The sequence below is a fragment of the Archocentrus centrarchus genome, chromosome 1 (assembly GCF_007364275.1).
Source record: "Archocentrus centrarchus isolate MPI-CPG fArcCen1 chromosome 1, fArcCen1, whole genome shotgun sequence".
Lineage (NCBI taxonomy): Eukaryota > Metazoa > Chordata > Actinopteri > Cichliformes > Cichlidae > Archocentrus > Archocentrus centrarchus.
This window is the reverse complement of record NC_044346.1, coordinates 38,069,905-38,097,522: the sequence shown is the minus strand read 5'-3', so window position 1 is coordinate 38,097,522 and position 27,618 is coordinate 38,069,905. Positions and strand designations below refer to the sequence as shown.

Genomic DNA, 27,618 nt, shown 5'->3' with positions numbered 1-27,618 from the left:
AAGAACAAAACGGATTCAAACGGGAGCGCGTGCGGGTACGTGCGTCCCCGGGTCGTTAACGTGAGGCCGCCGCCGGTCCTGGAAACGCGCCGTGAAAAAGAGCTTCCTGCTTAACAACAACTTACCACCTTTGCTGTGACTTTTACTCCGACGGAGATTATCTGAGCATGCGCACTGCATCTATTGGGACGGGGAGGACATCACGGAAAACGTAGCAGAAGCACCACAAACCCCCACGCAGAGATTTCGGCTCTCCGCTGCGCTAAAACTGCGCAACGAGCGCGGCCCGAGACTATGCCCGGAACGGCGTTAAGATGTGGGACGACCGCCTGACAGGCCTAGCCAGGGTCTGAGCCGTTGCCGGGAGGGGATATATATTTCTTCATATGGGAGCAGCATGCGGGAAATGGTTGGAGGTTGCTGCGTGTGTTCCGACGAGCGAGGCTGGGCTGAGAATCCGCTGGTTTACTGTGATGGACACGGCTGTAGCGTCGCCGTTCACCAAGGTAACATTAGCCGCCGTTAGCGTGTTATTACCGGGCAGATGTGGCGGCTCGAGCCGGCGGCTGGAGGCAGCCAGAGGCGCTGGTAGGTCGGTAGGCTTGTCCTTGCCTACGTGCGTGTTTCTGTGTGCGTGCGGGAGGGGCGGGTAGGTAGGCGTGCTGTTGTTGCTTCCTCTCCGCACACTTGATTGATCGCGCAGGGCCAAGCGGGGTGACACCGAGCCCGGATGGCGCCTTGAGGTCCGTGCGTACCGGACCGCTACGCGGCACACTGCGATGGTTTTTTTTGTTTGTTTGTTTTTGCGGCCCCGGTGAGGCCCGGCGGGTTGGACATTACATGTGTCCACTTGCTTTGTTGCATTCGTGCGACTTGAAGTGGGACCCCACACAGGATGATTATTCTGAGCGAAAATCCGCCCTCTGAGTGATGGTGTTTATGCACAAATCTGCAGGCTGCATTTCTTAAAATTAATAATATTTTTGTTCCCAAACTCTGCAAAAGTGCTTCTGAAATCTGATAAAGAAAGATGAGGAGGCAGGAGGGGGACTCCAGGGCTGTCCCGGTCAAATTAGAGCGTTATGTCAAAGAGGATTTTAAGGTTAATCCGATCAGGATGACAGCAGCACTTCACACCACCGACAGGAAGAGACGTTTGTTTTAGACATGTTAAACTTAGAGAAAGAAAAGTAATAAAAAATATGATGTCTGTATTCAAATCATCCGTTATATTAACGCAGGGGGTCACTGAGAGGCTTTAGAAGGTGTAGAAACTGCTGTGAAGTCAGTGATATCTTCAGTGCGGTTCATAGAGAGGTAATGCCAGCATTACTACACCGGCGTGAAAGTGTACTGAAGTATTTCTAGAGACTGACAAGTTTAATTATAGAGAGTGAAATATTATATCCAAACTCTCCCCGTGTGCTTTTATAGATCCTCTGTTATCCTTAATGAACACATTGTTGACTGCTGGAGTCTCAGGCTGTTCTGTAAATGAATGACTCGTTAAATGTGCATGTTTTCATTTGCGCTTATTTAAATGAAAAGGAAAGGTGGGCTGTGGTGCGTGTGTTTTATTTGGCCCGGCCCACCAAACCAGATTTGGTTTAATGACTCTCCCGTGTTTGTGTGTCTGTCCCAGCATGCTACGGCATCGTGCAGGTGCCCACTGGCCCGTGGTTCTGTCGGAAGTGTGAGTCACAAGAGCGGGCGGCACGTGTGGTGAGTATGCCAACACGCATGACACAACACATCCGCCCATTCCTGCTTCACCCTCTACAAGCAGTCTGCCCAGGGATGTGCTGATCCAGCTCGTCCAGCTCCCGTACCATACCTATGCCTCGGCTTTGAGTATCTGTCAGTACCAAATACTGATCCGTAAATCAATAAGCTGTGTTGGTCAGTCTGGGGGTCTGTTTAAAGCTGCGTCAGGCTTGATTTAAACTCCTCCTCCTCCTCCTGCAGGCTGTTACAGTGAGTATTTTTGAGCATCCAGAAATGCTCCAATCCCTGCGGCTGCAACTCATGCACACACGCTTTGCCTGCAGAGTGGAGCTGACACGAGATAGATGAGGTGACATAATAATAAAAAAGCTGACGTCGACACATTATATTACCATAAGTGCAATAAAAGCTTCCCAACCAGCATAATACTGAAGATAAAGAGCTCAGAGGGAAAGTCATAAACTCATGCTGGCCCTCTTCTCTTAGCTTCCTCCAGATCATGTTTGGAATAGTTCAGCCACACAAATCTGGTCTAAGTTTTAGAGTCGAGATGAGACTGCTCTCTCCTGTGTTTCCTCAGAGGTGCGAGCTGTGTCCCCACAAAGATGGTGCCCTCAAGAGGACAGACAGCGGAGGTAAATAGCATCTTTGTCCCGCTCACTCTTCCCGAGGGCACAGCCAGTGTGCTCATTTCCACTTGGTTCATTATGAGTCTCGTCAATCCACTGACCCACTGCCGATGTCTCCTCCACTCAGGCTGGGCCCACGTTGTGTGCGCACTCTACATCCCCGAGGTGCAGTTTGCCAACGTCCTCACCATGGAGCCCATCATCCTGCAGTACGTCCCGCACGAGCGATACAACAAGGTACGGACACACGCTGTTTGATTGGGAAAGGTGGATTAGTCCACAGGAATTTTGGGGAGTGAGAGGAAAGAGAAATGAGGAGAGATCGGATCCAGCCCCGACGATGAGCTTCATCAAACAGGAAGGTCTGAAAGTAAAGAGGGTGTCTGCTGAGATCACTGAAGACCTCACAGTGTTGGTGTTGTGTTGTTCTGTTTCACGTTCATCATACAGACTCATTTCTAAAATAATTATCCAGCCTTCCAAACCCTCTGAGACATCTTTTCAGATCCTGCAGCTCCGCCCATTTCCTCCACCCACTCTCAAACTGAGGGTGAAGAGTCATTCATCATGATACTAGTTTGGGTTCCTAACATGTTTATCTTCACTAATTCCAAATCATTACCCAAAACAAATAGCCTGGGACTGTACGGGATATGAATCCCTATAACATCATAAATAATTTCGTATATTCTGGTCCAGAACCCATGAACATTGTTACAGTTTTATTATAGTTTTGTTACATGAGCATAAGGCCTGGAATAAATGAACCTCCTCACAGTTACTTCACCTGTTTCTTTTTGCCCAAGTCTAAATAATCTCTGTGGTATCCAATAATAACCATGAACAGTTTTAAAGGGAATAAGTCGCACCCGTGCATCACGTGACAGAATTTTAATATTCCTAAGAAACAGTCCCATTCTTTATCGTCCCATTTTAACCTTAAATCACTTTCCCATGTCTTCATGAGCAGCAGAGGAGAACTCTCCGTGACCTTTCCCAGGGTTCGTAAGTGTCTGAACGCTTGGCGACTGCGGGAGGTCTGAAGATCCCTGATAGAAGAGGGCAGAGCTGCAGAGATCTAACTTTTTTAAACTGATGTTTAAGATCTCCAGATGTTTTGGGTATATCATCATGGTGAGGGTCACTCAGAGCGGCCCCTCCGTTTTCTTTCCAGTCCTGCCAGTAAAATGTGGCAGAGCTTCAGGTCCAACCAGATACTGGAAGAGACAATTAAATATGGATCAAAATTAAACATCCGAACTGCTTTAATCCCGATTGTATTAAGATGAGTAATTATTGGGCAGTCTTTTGCTTTTTTAGCCAGTTTGGACTCTGCAGTGGTGACAGTGGGACTAAAAGATGCTGTTCGGTACCCCACTAAGGTGGCGGGCTCTCAGAGGGAAGAAACCAATGGACCGGATGGCTTAAGTTAAATGCATAATAGTAATAAAAGATATTAGGTAATCTCAGACCCCTCCGTCAACCAGTCTGTGCATTTTTTAGGATTTAAATACGTTTTTTTGTCTTTGTATGTGAAGTTCTTTGTAATCCTTGAACCCTGAATCTAAATAATTGGAGAGAAATCCATAACTTTAAGTTCAGTTGTTACAAAGTGACCCCACAAACCACAATTCAATAAACGGTTTAAAAAAAAGGGTGGGTGGGCTTAAAGATGCACTCTTATAATAGGGAACGTCACTGAATACCCTCCACAGCGTAACGTATAGACAGAGAGTGCATACGTCTGTAATACTCTGTTAAACAGGTTGCACTGGGAGGGGGTCTGATCATGTGTATCACAGGTCATCTAAAACAGAGCAGGGACTTTCAGAGTGAACGGTCCCACAGATGGAAACACATTTCCTCCATCCTCGACTTCAACCAATCACGATGCAGTGCAGCAAGGAGACACGCGGCACAACTCCTCTTCTTCCTCGACAGGAAACCAGTTCTGCTTCACATCCCCGTCGTCGCCTCCACCTACACGTGCTGTACTAACCCGGAGCTCGGCGTGGCGAGGTCACGCCTGTTCTCTGGAGGCTGTTGAAAGTCTTTGTGGGAAATGTGGGAGATTTCCAGCTGTAGTTGATGGGGCGTGTTTAGTAAACAGTACATTTCCCATAAGCACACAGATTCAAAAATACCCTGAAGTGATTTGTCTTTGTTTTTCTGGTGTTCATATCACTGACAGCTGATTCTTCCTGGAGGCTGAAAAAAGTCATAAACGATCTATAAAAAAAGTGGAAAATGTGTTAAACGGTGCTGAAAAGCAGAATGCAGTCAAATTATTTAGATATTTAATATTTAAAGTGCTATATTTGAAAGAAAATGTGCAAAAACGATGTGCCCGATGTTGAGCATTAAGACCAAAAACTCATTTTAAACATGAAGCTGGTAAATTTAGGAGAGGAGTGTGTGCCGCTGTGCTGGGTCGCCTCTTCATCGACACAAACGGCACGTCTGGACCCGTGCTTATTACCGGCTCCTGAAATAAGCTGCTTTATCTCTTATTATATATATATATATATATATCCTTATTAATGTTCACATTAGCTTTTTTACATAAATAAAAATCGATTTATAATTTAACAGTTTTAACATAAAGAACCAGCAGATGCTACAACTTAAAATGATTTTACTGTTCAGCTGATCCGTCCACGTTCGTCCACTAATTAGGTTCATTGGTGGGTTAAATGATGTCAGCTGTGATTCGGTGCTCAGTTCCACATAAGCCACCTGCACTGCTGTTACATGGAGAGAAGAGCGATCAAAGGCAGAATACATGTGTGTGAATGAGAGGGAGGCGGGTGGAGCAGCAGAGCTAGTGAAGGTGGATGGGTTTAAGTACCCGGCTCAACCGTAAAGAGCAACAGAAGAGAGTGCAGGCAGGGTGGAGTGGGTGGAGGCGAGTGTCAGGGCCGACAGAAGCTGCCAGCAGCTGGTTAATGTGTTTTCTTTTTTACATTATTGTTTCATATTATTGAATATCTTTTCAGCAAAATGAATGATGATGCTTTAGCGTTATTTGCTTTATGTAAGATGGTCAGTGTAAACAGAAGCAGGATAAACCGGTTAGTCTGCAGGGCTGTGCTTGTGCCTGTGCTCGCTGCTGGGTTAGCTCAAAGCTAGCAGCTCTTTAGTTGGAAAGCAGCCATCGTGGCTCTTGTCATATAGCTCATGTGACATCTGCTTAGACATCATTGATTGTATTCAGTGCAGCAGCAGCAGCAGCAGCAGCAGGTCAGCTGATGTCCACACAGAAAACAAACACACGGCTACGCCCAGGCCTCAGGACGTCCCCTTTCATCCCTCTTTTATAAACTGTCCCAACGTTTCTGTGCAACAGGCCGATATCCTCAGGTCTGCTTCCAGCTGATCTCCGTGCATAATTCATGAATTGTGGTCAGTGACATGCTGACATGAGGAACCGTTAAATGCTGCATCCTGGCTGAGGACCGTCACGCACGGACACGCTTTTGAGTGAAGTTATGGGGCATCGGCCGTCCTGTAACTTCACTCATTTATTAGGACGGCTCAGTTATGGTTATTTTGGTCCCAGACTTTGGAAAAATAGTGGATTCATCCACCACAGTGAATTGTTTTTAACATTTGGATGAAACTCCTTTGCAGTTAATTCCTGCCTGTAGTCTGTCTGTCTGATCAGCTCTGCAGCATTCGGCTGAATCTGAGCAGACGGTACGGCCCTGTGCACTTCACAGTTCATCCTGCTGCTTCTATCAGCAATCACATCATCAGTAAACACCAGTGACCTGGTTCCACGGGCCCACGTCACAGCCCTTCCTCCACCCACAGATCCCGCGGTATCCTTCGGATCATGAGCGGTTTCTCTGCTTCTCCACACTTTTCCCATCATTCTGGTGACCATGGAAACAATTCTGGCACTGCTCACCTCTGTGGTCTTTCAGGCCTTTTGGTGCCCATTGCATTCATTTTTAATAAGAATGTACCAGACTGTTGATCTGGCCTCTCCTGAAGTGGTTCCTTTCTCTCTGGTAGGTTTATTTTGGTTTTTCAGCCTCATGATGGCCTCCTTCACTTGTCCACATCTCTTTGGACCTCATATTGAGAGTTCCAGTGAACAACGACCAAATACGAGTTCTTTTTATCAGATGAATCTGTCATTAAATAAAGAGGGAACGGGCCTCGCCGGTCCTTGTAACTCCAGTCCTTGTGTACGGAGGCAAAGCTGCAAAAGCTGTTCAGTCACCAGATGCTCACAGAGCTGAGTGTGTGCAGAGGAGCTCTGCAGGGTGTGCAGCATGCACCAGAGCAGGCCTTTCAAAGCAGATCACATCACAAAGAAATCAATATTTGATTCATGGACATCTTGCATTCTGCATCGTTTACATGCTCTGTGTGTGTGTGTGTCTATGTCTGTGTGTGTGTGTGTGTCTGTGTGCGTGCCTGCATATAAATGTACATGTGTGAGTGTTTGAGGGCCTGGTTTCATATTACTGTGTCAGCTACAGTAAATTGCATGCAGCTTTCCCCCGTCAGGGCCATTCATCCAGACTTTGCTGCCCGCATTCCTAGAGTACGTTACAATGGACAGTGAAAACTCGAGAAGCCACTCTTCCTTTTACATGCCTGGTATAGTTATGTCTCCAGCCTTTCATTACACAGCAGACGTCCTCTGAAGGGAAACAGAGCTGAGTAGGATACGGAGAGAGGAGGAAAAAGGGAGAGAAAAAGGTGAAACAGAGAGGGCCGAAGTGAAAAGGTAAAGAGCCCGCTGTTCCTTTGTCCCGCACCTGTTGCTAGGCCTCTTCTACCCCCCACCAGTCAGCCCTGCTTGCTGGGGAAAGCTGAACACAAAGTACAAAAGCTGTGTGTGTGTGTGTGTGTGTGTGTGTGTCTGTGTGTGTGTGTGCGCGCATGCTTACATGTCTTTTGGAGACAGGCTGATATGAGTCTTTTGTCGTGTCGGCGTATGCACCGTTTGTTCCTAACCACGTCACTTTGGGGCAAAGACAAAGATTAACAGAAGGGTAAAAACTGCAGCTGTAGCGACCGTCCGCAGACCGATCAGCTTTCTTTACAACATCCCCAAACATCTGCTCGACAGTTTCTCTGTAGAAACTGGTCTGTTTGAAAACCTCATCTGTTGTCTTGACAAGCAAAACTTCCTAATCATCTGCACCGCAGCTGCAGCTGCGTTTCATCTCTCCTGCACCGCAATCGTGATGGTTCGCTTTGATGGCCGTCACGCAGAAACGCTGGCTCTGCTCGCGCCGCATCGACAGACGGAAAAGCGATGCAGCACCTGTTGTTGATAATAATGATGATGACTGATGTATCTGAGTCCCTGCATCTCCTGCACACTCTGTTTGTGCTGTTTCGACAGACTTGTTATATCTGTGAGGACCACGGGAGAGAGAGCAAGGCGGCCTGCGGCGCGTGCATGACCTGCAACAGACAGGGCTGCAGACAAGCTTTCCACGTCACCTGGTGAGTTCTGAACTGTGTGTGTGTGTGTGTGTGTGTGTGTGTGTGTGTGTGTGTGTGTGTGTGTGTCCAGATATGGTGATATTCAGACAACATGCTGAACATCATAGAAGGCCAAGTGTGATGAGTAGTGGATTATTTTTATTTAATTAGCCGATTGTTACCGAAATGACAAAAACAAGCAGATGTTAGGACTCAGTGTCAGACTGTGTGTAAAAGCTCCTTGATGTCAGCGTTTTCGGCCATCTTAACTTTCTGGGGCCACGAGTAGGGGCTTCTGGAGACTGCATGTTTTGTCAGTCACAAGGTAGCCCCACCCCAATGAACACCCTCCTTTATCCTCATTTGTTACTCTAAATAAAACCACAGTTTATAAAATGAGCAGTGCATTATTTTCACTGAGACCTGAAACTAACAGGTGAGACCATAAACTCATCAGTGAAGTGTTGAGTGAAGTCACTGATCAGGGTCATTTTCTCAGACTTCTGCACCACTGGAACTCTTTTTGCAACCAGAGGGGTCGCCCCCTGCTGGTCATTAGAAAGAATGCAGGTTTGAGGTACTTGTAAATCCCTTTTATGTGCAGCCTATGGTTAATACTGTGGTGCATGTTCTCTCTGAGCACTCCTCCCACAGTCCAAAGACATGCATGTGAGGCTCACTGGTGATGCTATATTGGCCGTGAATGTGTGTGTGTGTCTGTCTGTGTTGGTAACCTGTCGCCCTGTGGCAGCTATCATGGATGGATGTTTATTACTTTTTACTTACTGATGTGATATCTGTCCACGTGTGTCCGCATGTTAAAGCTTGTCCTGGTTCTGTAAGTATCCTGTGTCTTTGCCCTACTTTTGAAAATAAAGCTTAGAAAAGAAACTGAATCTCCAAATCCCGAGATTGAAAACTGAAAACCTGCTCAGTGAACAAATATCTGAATGGTCGAGTGTTTGGTTACAGCTTTAGTTTGCTCGCACAGTCAGACGTGATTCTCGACCAGATTTCTTTTGTGTCACTTACAGTCCGGACCGTCTGAACCGTCCTCGCCTCTGTTTTGTTTCCTGCTACGTGATTTATTTAAAAGTAAATCCCGGGAAAATGAACGGCTCAGATTCTAACCTGACATTTGATCCTTCTGGATCGACCGACTGAAGCTCTCAGGTGACTCTGGCAGGTGTCGCTGTCTGAGTGCGTGCACGTGTTAACCTGGCTCTCCTGTTTCACCCCCTCCCCGACCCCGTGCTGCTCCGTAGTGCTCAGATGGCCGGTCTGCTGTGCGAGGAGGAAGGACCCGAAGCTGATAACGTGAAGTATTGTGGCTACTGCAAGCATCACTACAACAAAATGGTAAAGAACGCAACAAAATCATATTATAACCCAAATAAAGAATTCAGCAGATAATCCTCCTGCAAAACGGCAGCATGCTGTTTTTAAAGAAGTCAAATGTTTAGTTATGTTTAATGTCGAACTTTAAATCTTCAGCAGCTGTTAAGTTTTTTTTGTTTTTTTTTTTTGCTCTTTCTTCTTTTGGACTTTACAGCAGAAGAAGTTGCGCTCTAGTGAAAATACAAGTAGCTCCTTCAGTCATTCCAGGGGGCGCTCTAGCTCTCCGTCACAGGACAAACCGCACTACCACCACAGACAGAGGAAGGTAAGCACTAGTGTGGTCAGATCAGAGGCAGCCTCCCAGAGCTGAGCGCGGCCCAAAGCTGCAGTTCCTCTAACGTCCACGTAAGGCTGGCTGCAGAAGTCGGTCGGTCCTCGTGGACTCGTGTCCAGCTTTACAGCCGTCGGTCCGAGTCCAAGTTCCTCCCTTCATAAGAAAAACCCGCCGTGATGCTGGAGTCGTGCTGTAGCTGCCGGCTGGTCTGAACTGTTTCTGTGCTGTTGGCGCCTTTTAATGCAAATATCAGACAAATGAAGTGGTTTACTGTTTGGAGCAGTGAAATTCTGGGATTTTATAACTCTGTAGCACTAATGTGTGCGTGTGTGTGTGCAGCTTGCTAACATTCAAATTCAAATTCATCCAAAGTTCACTCGTTGGTCATCTGCAGCTTCAGAAAAACCAACATGGCAGCCAAAACGTAACAAAAGCAGCATCAGGGCCGCCGCGCCGGTCAGATTCATAAGAACAATCCAGAACGCCGCTCACGCCGGTCAGTCTGGACTCTCGTTTTAGACCAAGAGAATAATTACAGAGTTGGCGCAGAGGGAAAGAGTGAGTCGTAATGACTGATTCTGAGCTAGTTGGAACAGGTAAGCTGAGCTAGTCACCCACCAGCCACACCCTCCCAGTTATCGTGCTCTCCAGCCTCACCGCTCCCATCTGTAGGCTCCGGGGGGATGTTTACACATCACTCCCAATTCCAAAGTGTCCAAATTGCAGGGAGTGATGAGCTCAGAGCTTTGACTCCAAACTAACTGGATACAAATTATGAGCTGAGACGGTCATAAATTGTTGGTGGTGAGCATAAAAAAATGTTGCTGTGCTGTAATCGTGCAGCAGCTCAGCATCACTTCCTCTTACCTGGAGATGATACTGCCTGACTAAACAAAGAAGCACAGCAGGAGTTCCACCCGTTCTCCACCCGGTGCATTTTTTAATTAAATATGCTGTTTTAAACAAAACAAGAAAGTTGGTTCTAGTTATCACCAATCCACTTCACAAGGCAACAACCGAAAGGTCTCTTGGTCATGAAGAATTAAAATGCTTCAAATTAAAAAGTGCCAAACTGGCAACATGATGAAGTATGTGTGCCGTCCTCGCGGTGACCTCTCCGTCCTCTCAGCCCTCAGACACCTGAAATCAAATGGAAGCCGTTCATGTAGCGCTCTTCTCTTTTTTCTGCACTACAGACCGCGTTTACCTGCTTCACACACATTCATGCAGCGCTTTCTTCAGTGCACTTGAATGAGCAGTTAGCCTGACATGCACACGTCAGATGATGACGAGTTAAGTCTGTGAAGGTGTAGCGCCCGTGTCCGTGTGACTGCACGCGCAGAAAAAAAGAACAGAGTCGCTGAAGCTGAAAAAAAGAGACCACGAGACAGTTCGAAGATCCAGATGTTCCAGAAGAGATCTGGATCCACAGACAGGGAAGTGGGGGGAGGTGCAGATAACGAAGAAATCTCAAAGTAACCGAGCTGTAAGAGCAGGTTTTGTTGCAGAGCGCTCTGTTTCATGGTAACCTCGCGACAGGTAAAATATGTGATCTAAAGTCATGCAGACGCCACCGGCAGCTGAGGTTGGTGAAGACGGGCTGCTGAGAGCAGGCAGGTGGTCTCGCTGCAGAGCTGTGAACAGAATTTTGCTCGACTACATATTAAAACGCTTTTTTTTTGGTTGTAGGTTTTAGATCGACTCAGTTGTGTAATTTCAGACAGTAAACTGTGCGTGGCGGCCCTTCATGTGATTCTCGTCGCTCACAGCGAAACTGACAATGGCAGCTTTTCAATGGCACCCAGCTATGGTGATTGTAGCCTAGGTTGTAATCGTTATAGATATTAGTTGATCAAATTACCCGCCTCAGATACTCTGATATAAAATATATTTGCTGCGACAGGAAACCCGTTACTGGAGACAGTGGTTATCAGAGGCAGTCATGTAGAAATATTGTTTCTGCTGCTTTTTAGTGTCACTGTGTGCTGTTTGTGTATCCCAGCAGATCTCACTGCTAAGACTGCTTCGCTGGTTTGTCAGACTCAGGCCTGATTGCAGGCTCATCCTGTGACTCTTACACGCCCGATCCCTGCGTATTTGTATGTGTGTTTTTTTCAGAGCCATAAAGACAAGATTCGGCAAAAGGAGCGCCACAAGAAGTCGAGCGACAACCTGAGCTCTTCTGTGACGTCCAGCGGTGTAGAGAAGGTATCAGAATCCACCCCGCAGTGATGCAGAGAGGTCCCGATGCCTCAGTCAGTGTTTTAAATACGATCGTTTTGACCTGTGTGTGTTGGGACAGAACTCCGGTCACCACAGCAGCAAGGACGGTGAGGGGAAGTCCAAGAAGCTGAGCTCGCACAGTCACAGCCATCGCAGTAAGAAGACGGGAAGCACCGGCAAGAGCTGCTCCTCATCGTCCTGCTCCTCCAGTCCGTTCAACACAGGTACCGCAGGAAGGGTCCGAGCTGATACCGTTGCTGACCGAAAGCATGGCCGCTTAGCTCGCCCAGCGTGCTCTTTTACTCGCCCCGGGCTGCCGGGGCCGTCAGTTATGTTGAACCCTGGAGATGGAGGGAGGATGTTTCACTGTTTAACTCTTTGTTTCTCCTTAAGGTGGTTCCCTGTCGTCTGCTCAGGATTTTCATCAGTTCTTATCTTCTTCCCGCCTGGAGCGCGAACATGACCGAGGGGGTGATGACCACAGCGGAGAGGAGCGCAAGGAGCGTCACAGGAGGCCGGCAGTGCACGAGGAGGAGGAGGAGGATGAAAAGGAAGAGGATAAAGATGAGGAGGAGGAGGAGGACTGTAAATACCACAAGCCACCAGCATTGACCCCCGCTGAGGGCCCGCTAGCAGGGTCACAAGGTCACGACAGGTCAGAGGGCAACTCCAGCCCCTTCGAGAACAAAGTCACCATTTCCACCTTCGGGTCTATCATGCGCATCACGTCGACGGGACTCGGCAGCGGCGGCAAGATCCGAAAAATCTCTTCCTCGAGCGACTACAAACCCTCCAAATCTCTCTGCAAACCGTCTCAGCTGAGCACGCCACCTATCCTGGAGGAGGCCGACCTGGAGGACAAAGCCGCGCTTCCGCCGCCGCTGCCTCGAGAGAGGAGGCACCGTGGCAACAAGAAGAGCCGGCACGGCCCGGGGCGCCCACGGGGGAGCAAGAACCGAGAGAGGAGGGACGAGGAGCACCACCACCACCATCACCACACAGCGCCGCCTCCTCTAGCCTTAACCTCCTCACTCTACCCGAGCCCGTCCTCCATCCCCCACCCCGCCTTCCCCTCGACGCTGCCTCCCACCGCCACCTCTTCCTCTTCCTTCTCCTCCTCCTCCACTGGTAGTTTTTCTACAGGCCGCGGCAACTCGCTGCTCGGCTCTGGTGAGTCTGAGCGAGTGGGCGTGTGTGTGGTAGCCCTCTAGCTTCCTGTGTGTGTGTGTGGTGAGGGAAAAAAACTGCAGCGCCGTCTCTTTGCACTTTGGTTTCCATTACACTCAGCTGCTCATCACTGTATCAGAAAAGTCCTCTGGAATTAAGATTGGACAGAAAAAATGTTTCTTGGCACTGCTTTTAAAATATGTGTTAAATCTCTCAGAATATTTCTGTAATCTGTGCGCGGCAAAGAGATTGCCCTACATAGTGTTTTTTAAGTGTGCTGCACGCGCCTGTGTGCATTTCCTGCCCTACTTTCCTTTTGATTTGCTCATGTGTTCTTTTTGCTCTCTACAACTTCTAAGATGAAAATAAGATTTTATTCCTTTATTTCCTTCCCTTTCCTCACTTAGGCATCTACTCCAGTCTCAAGGACCCTCTCACACTGGGAGGGGGTGTCTGCAGTACCCCCCTTTCCCTGGGTGGAGGGGTGTGTAGCACCTCCTTGTCCCTGGGAGGGGGCATGTGTAGCACCCCTCTCTCCTCAGGACTCCTTCCATCCCACTCCTCGCTGTCTCTCCCGCCAGTCAGTGCTGTGTCAAACACGCAGGTACGTCACAGAGAGGACAGTCGGTTTTGTTTGTGGTCCTTTTGGAAACTTTGTATCTGTGTCAGTAAAGTGCTTCATGTGAAGTTCAGGCCCTGAGGATTACAGGAAAATCATAATCATGATCATGAATTAAGACCAATAAACACATGAAAAGGCGGTGATGGAGGACACAGGCCCGCCTGGTTGGTTAGTCTCTGACTCGCAGGTGTTTTTAGGCAAATATTAGCCACTGCCAGCATGCCTCCACTGCAGGATCTCTGTGGGCACATGTCAGTGACTCATTGCAGTCTATAGTCACTGGGTGCAGATGGGGTGAAGAGAGCCCCAGGCGGTGCTGCAGAGACTCAAAGCTGACAGCCGACTGTCGCAGGCCCTGAATGATCAGCTGCAGGCAGACGTCGCGGCCCCCACACAGGCTCACCCACGTTTGAATTTGACTCCTTTAAGCTGGATCGTGTTTTTAAAGTGTCTCTTTTCGTTTTCTTGGCTCGAGCTGAACTACACTGTGACTGAGTTGGGCTTTTAGAGTTGGGGTATAATGCACCTCTGTAAATTAAAGGGGTGTGCCTGCTTCATAAGAATGAATGCAGTAATCCTTTCATGCACGGTGGAGCAGAGGTTAGTGCTGTCACCTCATAGCAAGAAGGTTCTGGGTTCAAATCCACCGGCTTGTGGAGGTTAGCTGGTGATTCTGATTTGGCTGTAGGTGTGAATGTGGGTGTGTGTGGTTGCTTGTCTCTCTGTGGGGGCCTTGTGATAGACTGGCGACCTCTCCAGGGTGGACCCCGCCTCTCGGTCTGTGGCGGGCTCCAGCCCACCCAGGATAAGCATAAGAAATCAGACGATATCTGCGGTCTTAAACAAGTGGACAGATGTGGAAATCATAAAAACTTCATTGTCGGGTTATTTTCGTTTCGTGCACTAGCTTCCTTCCTAGATTATCTTTCTCTGTCAGCCAGATGTTGACGTTCACTGTCTCGTAGGTGCATCCAGGTTCCAGCACCTCCTACAGCCTGAGCTCCTCTCAGCCTTTCGCCAGCTGTCTCTCCACAGCCCCGACACTGCCGCCACTACTGAGCCAAGCCCAGACCTCACTGCCAGGTGAGGCACGAGTTATTTATTGAGACACTAATGTTGGCTTTAGAGAAGCTTCACGCATAGTTTGTGCTCTCTCAGAATGCGGACCTTAATTCTGCTGTTATTGCACAATAAACATGATCCTCTGATGATGCCGCCGCCTTTCAGTAAGCAGCTAATGTCTGTCTGTCCCCTTTCTCAGAGTCTGACCTCGATGACTGTCGCTTCCCGTGTCAGGGGAACTCGCCGAGAGAGAGTCTTTCCTCGCAGTGAGTCTCAGTCTCTGCTTTTTCATCTTTATTGTTGTTTTTTAATGTCAAGTCCTGAGCACAATTCTTCATTCTCACATTTCAAATTTACTGATTGAAATGAGTCAGCAGGTAGATAAGTGCATGACCCATCAGTGACTCATCATTCATCTGTCAGATGATGGTTTGGCTGAATTTTCCCCTTTGTCATTTTCATTACCAGCAACAGGAAAATGCCGGCTGGTGAACAATCAAAGTGGCTGAGTGGATTAAAAAAAATACAAACCACAGCCACAGAGGCTGGTTGGTAGTTTCCCAGCTTAGCTGCCGCAGCTGTGACGTGTTGCTTCTCTCTGACTTCCTGTCGGTTTTATCCTCCTCCTCCTCCACACACAGGTCTCCGATGAGCTGTCTTCCTCTTCTGTTCGACCAGAGAGACGGGTTGGGCGCGGGAGTCAGAGCCCGTCCCGAGAACGTCCCTCCAGCCAGCTCTCACATCGATCTCCTGCTGGAGAAACACAGCAACGGGGAGATGGGAGTCAACAGTAAGTAAGGCCAGTGGGTCTGCATATCAAACCAAGTGTCATAGGGTGAAAGAGGGGATAAACATGTCAGCGTGCACTTCATTAGTTACACTGTTGGACCCCCTTTTACCTTCAGACCTGCCTTATTTCTTCCTGGCGTAGATTCAACTCCATTCCTCACACAGTTGCTGCAGATTTGTCCCACCACATCCCAAAGTTGCCCTCTTGGATTGAGATCTGGTGACCGTGGAGGTCCTCTGAGTACACTGAACCAGTTTAAGATGATTTGAGCCGTCAGGAGACGGGTGCACTGTGGCCATAAAGGGATGCACATGGTCGGCATCAGTAGTCGGGTAGGCTGTGGTCTTTACGCAATGCTCAGTTGGTACTAAGAGGCCTAAAGTGTGCCAAGAAAACATCCCCCACATCATTACACCACCAGCAGCCTGAACCACTGATACAGGGCAGGGTGGATCCATGCTTTCATGTTGTTCACGCCATCAGAATGTCACAGCAGAAATTAAGGCTGATCAGACTGATGTAGCCTCAGTTTCCTGTTAATAGGTGACAGGAGTGACACCTGGTGTGGTCTTCTGCTGCTGTAGCTCATCTGCTTCAAGTTATATGTTCACAGGTGCTCTTCTGCATACCTTGGTTGTGATGAGTGGGTATTTCAGTATTTTTGGCCACAGCGGCTTTTATGAGCAGTGGAGGGAGACAGGAAATGGCGACACAAACTTCCTGAGTATCATTCTGAGTTGCTGCAGCTAAATGTTCGAGCTGCTGCATCATTTTTACTTTGATTTTTGGGTTGTATTTGAATTCAGCCTCTGTAGGTTCATCGTTTTCATTTTTCAACAATGCGGCTCCTTTCGTTCCTAACACTGAGTCCAGATCAGTGCAGACATCCAGCAGGATGGGTTTTTTTCCCCATTGAGCTTCGATGTGTTTTCAAAGTGTTCCTTTAATATTTGAAGCAGGTTATTTGTGTTGCTTACTTCTTCACCTCTTTGAGCCTCTCAGAATCTTTCAAATGTGAGAAAGAGAAACAAACTTTTCACTTCATTTAAAGCCAAAGCGGTTAAACACACACTCTCACATACACTCCTCTAGTCTCTGAGCCTGGTGCTGTCTGCAGATGATGACTGTAAAAAAAAAAAAGGATCACATGTGCCGTTGATACTATAAGCTGCTCCAGCAGCTGCTTGGTTTCACCTGCCTTTGACTCTGACTCACTTTTTCTCTCATCAGCTGATGCTCGTTTCTAATTTATTATTTGCTGTTTCTTCCTGCACTCAGCCCTGTCACTGTTTTTGACATGCAGACAACTTTTTTATTTCCATAGTTGCCCCCCCCCCCCCCCCCACCTCCCAGCTCTTATAGCACTTAAGTCCATTTCTATAAAAGGATACGCCCCCCTGTGTTCACCTTAAGTATATTTATCTGCATGAGAAAGCATGAGAAGTTTATTTCACAGATTTTTCTCAAGCTGCAGCTTCTGTGCGTATCTTTTTTTAAGCCTCCCAGCATAAAATAACTCGACTTACCCCCACAATAAGCACCCCCCCCCCCCCCCCCCCCCCAAAGTCTGCTAAAACAGTAAAGTTAAAGCTAAAGTGTAACTACTTTTGCATCGTGCGATGATTAGAAAAAGTAAGCAATGAATGAGTGGTTTAAAGTAGGGTGCACAAGGCTGAAAATGTGGATCGGTTCAGGACACAGCCTTCGTTTTGTGACCTCTAATATTTTCCAGCATAGCGCTGCCCGACTTCAACCCAGGCAGGGGCCCAGACTGCCAGAATAATTGGAAACACCTGTGAGAGGGTGCAGGACTTCAAAAAAGCCCAGTACAGGTTTCTGGGTCCACCTTTGTCCCCCCTGTGCATCGGTGATCGTTTAGCCGTGACTTTTTTAATCCTGCATTGATATTAAATGACACAGAGCTGCAGAAAAACTGAAGTTTTGTTTTGGATTGATACATCCAAACGGTGTAGCCTCACCCTTCATCAGCTCTGTCCCTTTGACTGTATCGAACTGGCTCTGCAGCAACTTCCAGCAGAACAAGTTTCACGTTATCGAGCGCTCGCTGACAGAAACAGGCTCTGGGTGGGCGGCCATCTGCCCCGACTGGCTGGGCTGACACAGAAAAGACTGAACGCTTGTACTTCATTTTTATTTGAGCACCACCAACTGGTTGTTATAGTAAATACAATAATTGTGAAAATAATAACAACATCCCTCCTCCAAGGCCAGAGATCCGTAGAGCTAAAAGGATATCTGGAGCCTGATTTGTTTGTGATATTCTCTTGAAAACATCCAGACAACGTCTTCAGAGTTTTCTTATTTCAGTGTTAGCAGGTATATGTGAAGATGTGACGATCATGCAGATCCACCCATAACCTTCTAATACTGATAACAGACAGATTCAAGAAACGCAAACAAACTGATCCATCATTGCAGTAATAACAGTACTGACTGATGACACAGCTGGAGTTCCTGAGCCAGAAATACCTGCAGAAAGGGGGTCGGGAAGAGAGAAAACACAGTCATTGGTATGCAGTAGTGAGTGAAAGAGAGACAAGTGGAGCGCCCAGTGCATCATGGGAAGTCTTCCAGCAGCATGAGCGTAAAATAGTATAACTGATTGGATTTTTGATAAGCTTTATCAACAAGAAAAGTGTCTCCTGAACCCAAACTGGGAGCTGGTTCCACAGCCTGATAGCTGAAAAACGTCGACTAGCATCCACGTTTCTGACAATACTTATTGTCAGAAAATATATGCATGTATAGTATTATTTAATAATTAATTTAAGATAGCGTGTGCCTGCTTTCCTGGGCAAAAACCTGCATTCACCCGGGTCTCCCTGTCCCTGCAGTTGTGGAGATGCTCCAGTCGTTGCACTCCCTGCAGCAGGAGAACCAGCGGCTTCAGGACCAGATCCTCAGCCTGACGGCCAAGAAGGACCGACTGCAGCTGCTCAACACGGAGCTGGCCGTGCCTTTCCCTCCGCAGGTTCACTCCACCCAGGGCTCCATGCACGCGTCCGCCCAGATCAACTTCCTGTCATCCACCCAAGGTCAGATTAAGCTCTTCCGTTCGCGTTCATATCCAAACTTCAGGACGCATAATTCACTGTCCCATCTCCATTTTTTATCTGCACTCCTTCGTCCTCCCTTTGCAGCCCCACCTGCTTACACAGATGATTTATTGATGTTAATTAACTGTAGGATCAGTTTGATAGTACAGAAAATGGTGTTCAGCGCAAACTTGGTAGTTTTCGCCCTGTGATTGTGGCTCTCATCTCCTTAGACCCCCTGAGCACCAATAAGAGTCCCCTGTCCAAAAGCTGCTTCCTGAATGACACCTCCTTTGTTACCTCGTCCGAGGTGAGAAACTTTAGTTCCTTTCGTACCTTGAAATCACCGTGCAATCCTGTCAGGCACCATTAGCAAGTATATTTTTGTTTTTTGTTGTTTCTTAAGCCTCTTTGTAGATTTTCTCGTGTTCTTATTTTACAGTAAACTCGCTAAAAAGCTGCTCTCTCGTTTCTGTTCCAGGAGCTCCACTCTGGCAGTCCGTCCCGAAGTAGCTCGTCTCTCTCCTTCCAGAGCACCCCCCCTCCTCAGCAGAGCCCCGCCTCCTTCGGCCAGCCGCTGCTGAATGGCTTGGGTCGAGGGTTGAATGACGGCTTGGGGGCGATGAGTCAGGCCAGCGGCTCCGCTCTGCCCGTGATGGGCGGTCTCATGGCGTCTCTCGCGGGAAGTCCTCAGCTGACCATGAACGGCGTGCTGGGCAGTCTGAACGGAGTGATCCAGTCACCTGTGCAGAACGCCTCTCAGCCCACGCTCCCGGCTCTGCGACCCCAACCCCCGCCGCTCAACCCTCTGGCGCTGCCTCAAAGCTTTCAGCTTCCCAAGAGTGCGAGTCCGTACGTAACAAATCTACCTTTAAAACTGCAGAAGAAGAAAACTGGAAGATTTTTAGTTATTTAGCTTAAAGGCTTTAACTTTGGTTTGGGTTTTACTTCCAGGGACATATTTAGAATTCAGATTTTCCCTTTTTTTAATCCATCTGAGACATAAACACCTTCTGAACTGAGCAATCCCCTCGCTCCTATTTTTAAATGTTAGTGAGGTGTTTTTCCACCAGCCGGCCCGCTCGCCACACTTCTGTTGCAGTCCTTTGCATCAATTAGCTGCTTCCCCACAGTCGGCCACACTGCACCGACTTGGACTGCAGCTGCCGGTGGTCGTTGTTTTGCTTTGAAGAGCTGCTGCGAGATGGCGGGCCGCTCTGACCCGAACTTGCAGCAGGTGGAGGGGAGCAGGTTCACGCAGCAGAACGACCGCCAGCTGCAGTCTGAAAAGGTGGAGCTGGAGTTCACCGGCAGGAAGAAAGACCCACTCGCAGTTATTTATTTAGTCAGTTCAGTTCTTTATGATCACAAAGCAAATAACATCTTTGCAGAGCAGGAGATTCATTCAGGAAAGCACGCGTCCCTCGCTGGCAACAAAATCTGTGTCTGAGGGAAATATTTAAACGCTTTGGTGCTTCTTGACTTGCGTGTCCTCGTGTTTCAGGTCTTCGTTCCTGTCAGAGCAGCAGAAGCAGCTTCTTCTCGAGCAGCAGCAGCTGCAGCAGTTCCTCACCTCACAGAACTTCACACCTGTAAGGACTCTCACCTTATGGCTTTGTCTCATTCTCACCTTTCTGCATCTTCTCACAGGATCTCTCAGACTTTCCTCTGCTCAGATTTTTGTGATGTGGTACGTGCTGCCTGCAGAGTGACTCATGAGGCAGAAACAGTGACTTTGTTACTGTAACGTTTGTCTCCAAAGCTTCTTTCACAACTGTAAATAGAGTCACTTTAAGCCACAGACTGTAAATCAGTGATTCTCAGACTCCAGGCCTCGAGGGCCGGTGTCCTGCAGGTTTTAGATGTGTCCCTGATCCAACACACCTGAATCAAATGGCTGAATTACCTCCTCAGTATGCAGTCAAGTTCTCCAGAGTCCTGCTAATGACTTCTATATGTGACTCAGGTGTGTTGAAGCAGAGACACATCTAAAACCCGCAGGACACCGGGCCACGAGGGTCTGCAAAGTCCCGTTTTCAAGCCTGAATTTTAGCATCATGGTTATCACCTGCTTGGAGAGTGAGGAGCAGGCTTGTTTAGTGAGCTGCGTGCACAGACAGACCCCTGCTAATGAGTCCTAAGAAGCAGACATAAAGAAATATAAAACTAGAACTAAAATTCCTCTCGTGAAAACTGAACCACACATTTATTGGTACATATAACCACAGAGAAAGCCACATTATTTGTCTGATAATTGCAGCTACAGCTGTTTGCATCTGTATGTAATTGTCAGTCAAAGCAGCCACTCGTGTATAAATGCCCACTTTAAGCTTTAGAGCTGTAATTTTAAAATGGGAGTCCTCGAGTGGCCGTTAGAGGAACTGCAGGTTTTTCCACAGTGTGCTGCTGAGTTGAACCCATTAATAAACACTTAAATATTAATAAAATATGTGCTATAAAAGTTTTTAAATTCTCAGAAATATTTACTTTCTGTTCAGTGCAAACTAACTTTATAAATAAGATGGATTGCTTTGTGTAATATAAGAACTTGCTTTAACATACTGGAGCCTTTGAATTAGGAGAATTATTCTGTAATATTAACTAGTAACAAGACTTCATATAGCTAATTAAAATTGTCTCTTAAGACAAAAATGACACTAACAATCAGGAAGTGAACCAGCCGCTCTTATTTGACTTGCAAAGTGAGGAAAGCTTGGGGGGGTTCAAACCAGTCAGACACTGTAAATATAGGAACAGGCGGGTTTCCTGTTTGACTGTAAAATGTAGGTCCTTTGATATACTCGACCAAAGGCAGAGGAGAACTGAATACTTTCACTTTTGCCCTGTTAGAGTGAAACAGAATGAACGGCTGTAGGAAAGTAGTTTTTACATTTGTTCACGGTTTTAATCTCTAAGCAGAAAGTGCGCAGATAGGAAGGATTTTTAAAATAGAAACTTGTGAGTTCTCACTCACAAACAGGCGGTATGGTTAAGGTAGCGGTGCCTTCATCAAGGTGCAGGCTCACAGCTGGATTTGGGGCAGTAGAGTAGCTCCCTCTGTACTCTGTTGTGCTAAAAAAGAAAAAAGCTTTGAGTTTTTTAATGGAAGTCGCATCAAACGACGCAGAGCCAGTGAGGATGTCCTAAAATGAGTTGCTGCTCGGTTATGGCACTGTGATTATTTTACACAGATATTCCTAAACTTAAAGAGGAACAGGGATTTCCTTGAAATCCTTAAATACAGTTTAAAACGAAACAGTTGTGCACTTGTGAGGCCCCCTCTAAAAAGCATGTAAGCTAATGGTGATGAAGGCCAGGAAAGGGAGTGACAGTGGAGCTCAGCGACAAGAGGAAGATGCAAAAAAAGCAGCAAAGATATTTTTTAAAAAAGCACAAACGGGGACAGCCTGTGGCTGCTGTTCTCAGTCCATTCTGTGCGTTCCCAGCAGGAGATACAGGACCAACAAAAGCACAAACATGAGTGGCCCACACAGGCAGTGGTTCCACGTTATGGCAAACACTGCCCCCTGGTGGGAGTGCACTGCTACAGCAGGTAGATGTGGGCCTGCAAACCTCTGCACGGTGCCTACAGAGCGCTAACACTGCACCGCCCCCCTTGTCCATTAAAGCCGCTCTCCTCTCGCCCTCCTCCAGGAGCAGCAGGTGGTGGTGTGCCAGATGTTGCAGCAGCAGCGACAGAGGGAGCTGCAGCGCCTCACGCTGACAGGAGCGCTCACCTCCACCCCCAGTTCACCCATGATTTCCCAGTCACCCAACCTGCTGTCCTCAGCTACAGCCTCACCCCTGCAGGGAGGCCAAGGAGGCGGGCTCTTCGGTCTGCAGGAGAACACGCTTCACAAGCCCGGAGTGAGTATTCCTCATTATGGTTTTCCTGAAGAACTCCAGCAACACATAGAAGCTGATCCAACCCAAACTATAAACTTTAGCAAAAAGGAAAGTTTGAATCCTGATCTTTCTTTTTTCAAACATATATTTATTGAACTTTTTTTGCAAAGCAGGTAAGACAGAAACAAAGTGCAGTACCTGCAACAGTGTACAAAATATAGACAAACCAAACAGCACATAATAAAGTAAAAATCATATATGGCTGAATAAACTGACAGCAGCATAAACAACACACAAAAAGGACAAAAAAAGGGGGGGGGGGGGGTAAGTAAAATACATTATTTAGAAATAGTAGTTCAGGGAGACTAAGAAGGACAACATACATACTGAAGTTTGAGATCCTGAAGCCTGATCTTAAAAATAGAGAGGGTGTCTGTTTCCTGAAGCCAAACTGGGAGCTGGTTCCACAGAAGAGGGGCCTGAAAGCTGAAGGCTCTGCCTCCCATTTTACTTCTGTACCCCAGGAACCATGAGTGAGCCAGCAGTCTGAGAGCTCTGTTGGGATAATGTGGCACTCTGAGCTCTTTAAGATATGATGGGGCCTGATTGTTCAGGGCTTTGTATGTAAGAGAAGGACTTTTAATTCACTTCTGGAGCCAATGAAGAGAAGAATAGGCCCTACATGTAGGTCCACATTTATCTCGCTGGTATCTGGACACCCTGTTATACCGCAGGCGTTGCTGGAGTTTGGACTCGATGGCGGTGAAACTGTCAGAAACCTTCTACTCTGCTTTTCTTGTGTTTTCAGGCTGCAGGAGAGAAGGGTGGAGACAAGAACGGCTGATGTTTCTCTGCAACATGCGAGCAGCTCAGATGAAGACATGAGGTGTCGCATGCCGCCGTGAAGAGGTCGTCTTCACGAGACTTTTTCCTTCTCTGTCATCTTTCTCTAACGCCCTCTTTTTATGAATGTACAACAGGATGGACTTTAATGTCAAGGTGAATTTTTTCGTGTTTTGAAATTCTTGATATCAGAGGTTCTTCTCATAGGGTTTTTTTTTTTTTGTGTAGGCAGCTTTCAGAGAGCATGGATACAGTGGTCTCTTCTTAAATTGCACTAATTTGTTAGCTAGACCAATGGGGCTGCTGATGAAGGCAGAGTTCGTGAACTTAAGGTCGGAGTCTTTGCGACCTCTCAAGCACTGACTGTCTGTGAATTCCCTCCAGTTTCCATTCAGTCGGTCAGTGAGGAGGAAAAAAAAAAAACGGATTTCTGCCACTTCCTGCAACCTCAACTGTCTTCCTCGATATTGTGTCTTCCCTTTGTGTTCACCCCACTTATTTTCATCCAGATCTTCTATATGTGAAGCCTCTCACGGGCACTTATTATGTAAAGGATAAACATCCAGTCATTTCTGATGTGTGGTTAGTGGCATTTCGACATTAAGCTAGTTATTACCTCAGACTGTTTCATTGTTGACTTTTGTGCAGACTCATTACCACAACAGCCTTCACTGGATATAAATGCCCACCAAAAAAACAAAACTCTTGGTGTTTGCTCTAAGGTATTAACTCACGTAAATGTAAAAATGACACCGAGCCTGCGTGTCCAGAAAGCCGCCGTCATCCGTCAGCAACCGGCATCGGCGTGCGAGCACCGAGTTTTTATTCCGAACCACCGCCGGAGGTTCTCCAGACTTTTATATCCTTCCAGTTGCTATCGAGATTAAGCAGGCGAAACCAAACATTTGGAAATCTTAAGCAAGAAATTAATAGTTTTTTCCTAAACAAATGTGCACTTTGCATGTTAGTAGCTAACAGAGCAAATTAGCCATCAACACACAGTACCTTCTAAAGGACGCTCGGTACTTCGTAGGCCGCTAGGGACTAACAGGTTTTTTTTTTTTGTATGAGTATTTTGCACTCCTGTCCTGAAGTGTCAGTCTTTTACGTTCATGTCCACCAACTAGCTGTTCTTTTAGCAATACTGGATAGATAATGCCTTAATGATGTTAGATCTACAGAGGAAACCACGAGCCCAAAGGCTTACTCTCTTCTCGTGCTTCTTTGATAACGTGTTTTTTTTTTTTTAATTGCGGGTAAACGGAGGGGGTTATGTTATTTAACGAAAGCGCTCTTCCTAAACCCATTTCTACTTTTGATAGCTGACTGATAATTTCAACAGTGGAAAAACGTGTGAAGCGTATATAGTGGTGACTAAAGTGTCAAAGCATTTTCTATTGTAAGTTTTGTGTTCGGACGTTCTTGAGTTGTTTGTGCTTCGGAGACCTGAGAAAAGAGAATCTGCAGCGCTGCAGAGACAGTGTGCCGTGCAGCTGTTGGCAGCAGGAAACAGGGAGGCTGTAAAGGGGGAGACCCGGGGGGTGGGGGGGTGGCTGTGACATTTTTTACATTTTCCTTAACAACTTACAGACTATTTGCATCAGTATATTTGCATTTATGACAGTTTTGATAGCAAATCTGCAGCCGTTTGATGACGTAGAGGAGCTGAAACGAGCAGTGGTACCCTGAAGGTTTGGTCTGTGTTCTGATAGTTCACTGGAGAAAAAGTGCATTCTGGGTAAACTTTCAAGGGTCATATCACCAAGTGGGACAGGTGGCTGCTCAAAACAATCTGGAGCACATGAACGGTCTCATTTTTATCTACATTTTGGCACCAGGCTCGGCTTCTCGCTGTGATTCCTCCTGTGTTAAAGTCAGTGATGAGTCAGAGCAGTGGTTCCCAAAGTCAGGAGTGCTGCAGCCTAATTAAAAACCTGATAATCCCATGCAGAAGGGAAAGTGATGGATTTCCTTGAAATTTTCATTCAAAAAAACATAAACAACACAGGCTGTTGGCTATAAATTGCTAATACTGCCCAGTGCTAATACCAACATGTGACCCACCTGCCACTGGGGCTTTAAATTTAGGTCAGAGTAATATCACAAACTAGCCGCCTCCTGTTACCAGTTTTAATTCATTTTTTATATAAATGAATACATTTATATAAATATCTAACTATAACTAGTATTATGGCGGCCCTCCCCTGCAGTAGCTTTGTGGCTCATCAGGGGGCCGCGGCCCACACTTTGGGAACCACTACGTGTAAACTGGAAGAAAAACAATAATGACGTGAGGTCCAAACAGCAGTCAACAAACAGGACACAGAACATCTGCAGGACGACAAGAAATGATCATGAAAAATATACAAACAAAATCATTATGAAAGAGTTAAAATGTTACCAGACACTATAGAAAAATATGAAACGGTCATCCCAGTGTTACTGATCACAGTCATTACGGTAACTCACCGTTCTTCAGTACACAAAGCTTCGGGTCTGCATGAATCCAGAACTGTATTCCTTCCTTTGTAACAGGGATCGGTCCTCTTTCAGGAGCAGGAACGTTTCTGTCCCGTCGTGGCCACCGAACCGTCTCACCGCTCGGGTTGATCCGGATTTCTTATTGAAATCTTTTTCCTCCTCGATGTTTTATTGAAAACATCGAGGAGGTTTGTTGGAAGGATTTTGAAGAACTTCTTTAGGATTAAAGTTTTTGTGATATGTTACCAATGTTTCCACTTTTCACAGCCATGAGTTCCATTCAGAGTGTAAAAACAGGACTTCATTAGGCCAACGACACCAATCTGGCTCCTGAAACACGTCTGTTAATCCTGCCCTCGTTTTTGATTGGACTAGTTAGTACTGGGTGTCACAGCCGCCCCTGGTCTCCCCAGATAAGCTTCTCCTTTCATTCCACATTATCAACCGACACCTCAGCTTAGCTCAGTTTTATTAATGAAGGTTTGTTACTATTTCACCTGCTCAAAGTAGGGAATTATTGAATTTCCTCCTTCCTTCACATCATTTGTCACTCTGTTTGGAGTCTTGAACACGATCTCCCATACATGTGATATCTATTTTATTATTATTTTTTTTTTGTTAGCAGCTCATGTAGACATCAGAAACTCCAAGCAGCTCACTAGCTGGTGATAAATACTGTAGCAATGACAGACGGAGAATGTCGACAAAGACGTGAGTCAACACGACTCCTCCTGGGAGGTCTGCAATTTACCAAGTATGACTAGCGCGACCACGGGATCGCCTGCAGAGCGGCGCGAAGGATTTCTGAAGCGGTTTCTTTCTCATGTTGCACTGGGGCGCTTTGGCCCACTTGTAAATCTTTTTTTTTTTAGTACCTTTTTTGAATTTTGTTGAGATGCGAGTTGTATACTTTAATAATATGTTTGTGTAAAAACACATTCATTCTTTTAAGCTTTGAAGTTTGGGTAACCAAGATAATTCATGTTATGAATGTCGTACTGTGTATCTTTTATGTATTGCAACATTTAAGCACCTGGCTCCGAATGAGGTCTGATGGACAGCGAGTTAACTATCGGGATATGAATTGCATGAAATGCAGTGACGTCTCTCAAATGTATTGCTTAATACCAAGTAATAGCTATGCATAATTTTAAATGCATTGTTCCCTGAAGAGAAAAAAAGGAAATGAAATGAGCACTGAATTTAAAAAGGACAAGCACGTTGTCGTTGTACAGTGTATTTGAGAGAATCGATCGAAACAAATTTGACAATATTCAGATTAAAATCCCTGTAAAGTATTTTGATATTTTTGTGTGTAAAATTAAAAAGACAGATTAAGACAACGTTTTTTGTCAATAAATGTATTTTACTGAGTTGTTTGACATTTTCTCTTGGATGTCGAGTGATTTACCTGTTGGTGTAAAGGAGTCGACTTCAGGTAAAGTGAAACACCTTTCATTTGTTGAACTGGTGCTGATGTGATTTAGACAGCTGTAACAAATATGGTCTTTTACACGATATGAAGGAAAGTGTTTTGTATGTTGAGAGAGAGAAACCCAATTTTTTATTTTTGCTCTGGTAATGTTTTGCAGGTGAAGAAAGTTTAGGAATATTTTCTTTAGTTTTTCACCCAAAGTTTTTACATTCTGCTAAACTTTCTGGAAACTTTTCTCTAAAATGGTCACCTTGTATGGAAGTTTATTAGGAAAAAACTTTTATTAATGATGAAAAGGTATTAAAAATCAGTGAAGTGCACAGAAAGACACGACTAGGGTTATGTCAGCTAAAGGCATTGAACATCACTGAGACCAGGTTTCATGGGAGGGTATATCTGTCAGCAGGGCAGTGAAAGGACACTGTGAGTGTACAATTTCACAACTGCAAGCAAATAAACAGAAAAGAAAAAAGGGACCCAAAATCAAACCTTGCGGTACGCCACAGGTAATGTGAGCTGTAGACACGTTACCTGTGAGACTGAAAAGGTTGTTTCTGAAAGATCACAATGATCAGCACTGCCCCCCCCCCCCCCCCCCCCCCACACACACACACACACA

General features: G+C 46.4%; 1 protein-coding gene across 3 annotated transcripts; it reads left to right on the top strand.

Annotated features, from left to right (window-relative positions):
* LOC115783472 (protein AF-17) lies at positions 1-24,594 on the top strand. Of its 3 annotated transcripts, XM_030734313.1 has the most exons (21): positions 1-506; positions 1,643-1,722; positions 2,306-2,360; positions 2,482-2,591; positions 7,720-7,823; positions 9,068-9,161; positions 9,355-9,465; positions 11,593-11,682; positions 11,777-11,921; positions 12,091-12,867; positions 13,272-13,293; positions 13,393-13,468; positions 14,452-14,569; positions 14,748-14,814; positions 15,190-15,338; positions 18,194-18,394; positions 18,628-18,704; positions 18,876-19,246; positions 19,899-19,986; positions 22,049-22,261; positions 23,049-24,594. In XM_030734313.1, exons 1-21 carry the CDS (start codon positions 398-400, stop codon positions 23,082-23,084), a joined length of 3,093 nt encoding a protein of 1,030 aa, XP_030590173.1. In that variant the 5' UTR covers positions 1-397; the 3' UTR covers positions 23,085-24,594. The 3 variants fall into 3 exon arrangements, with proteins under 3 accessions (XP_030590173.1, XP_030590182.1, XP_030590167.1); XM_030734307.1 differs by having other exon boundaries at positions 2-506; positions 13,272-13,468; XM_030734322.1 differs by lacking the exon at positions 9,355-9,465 and having other exon boundaries at positions 13,272-13,468.
* Positions 24,595-27,618: the final 3,024 nt, after the last annotated feature.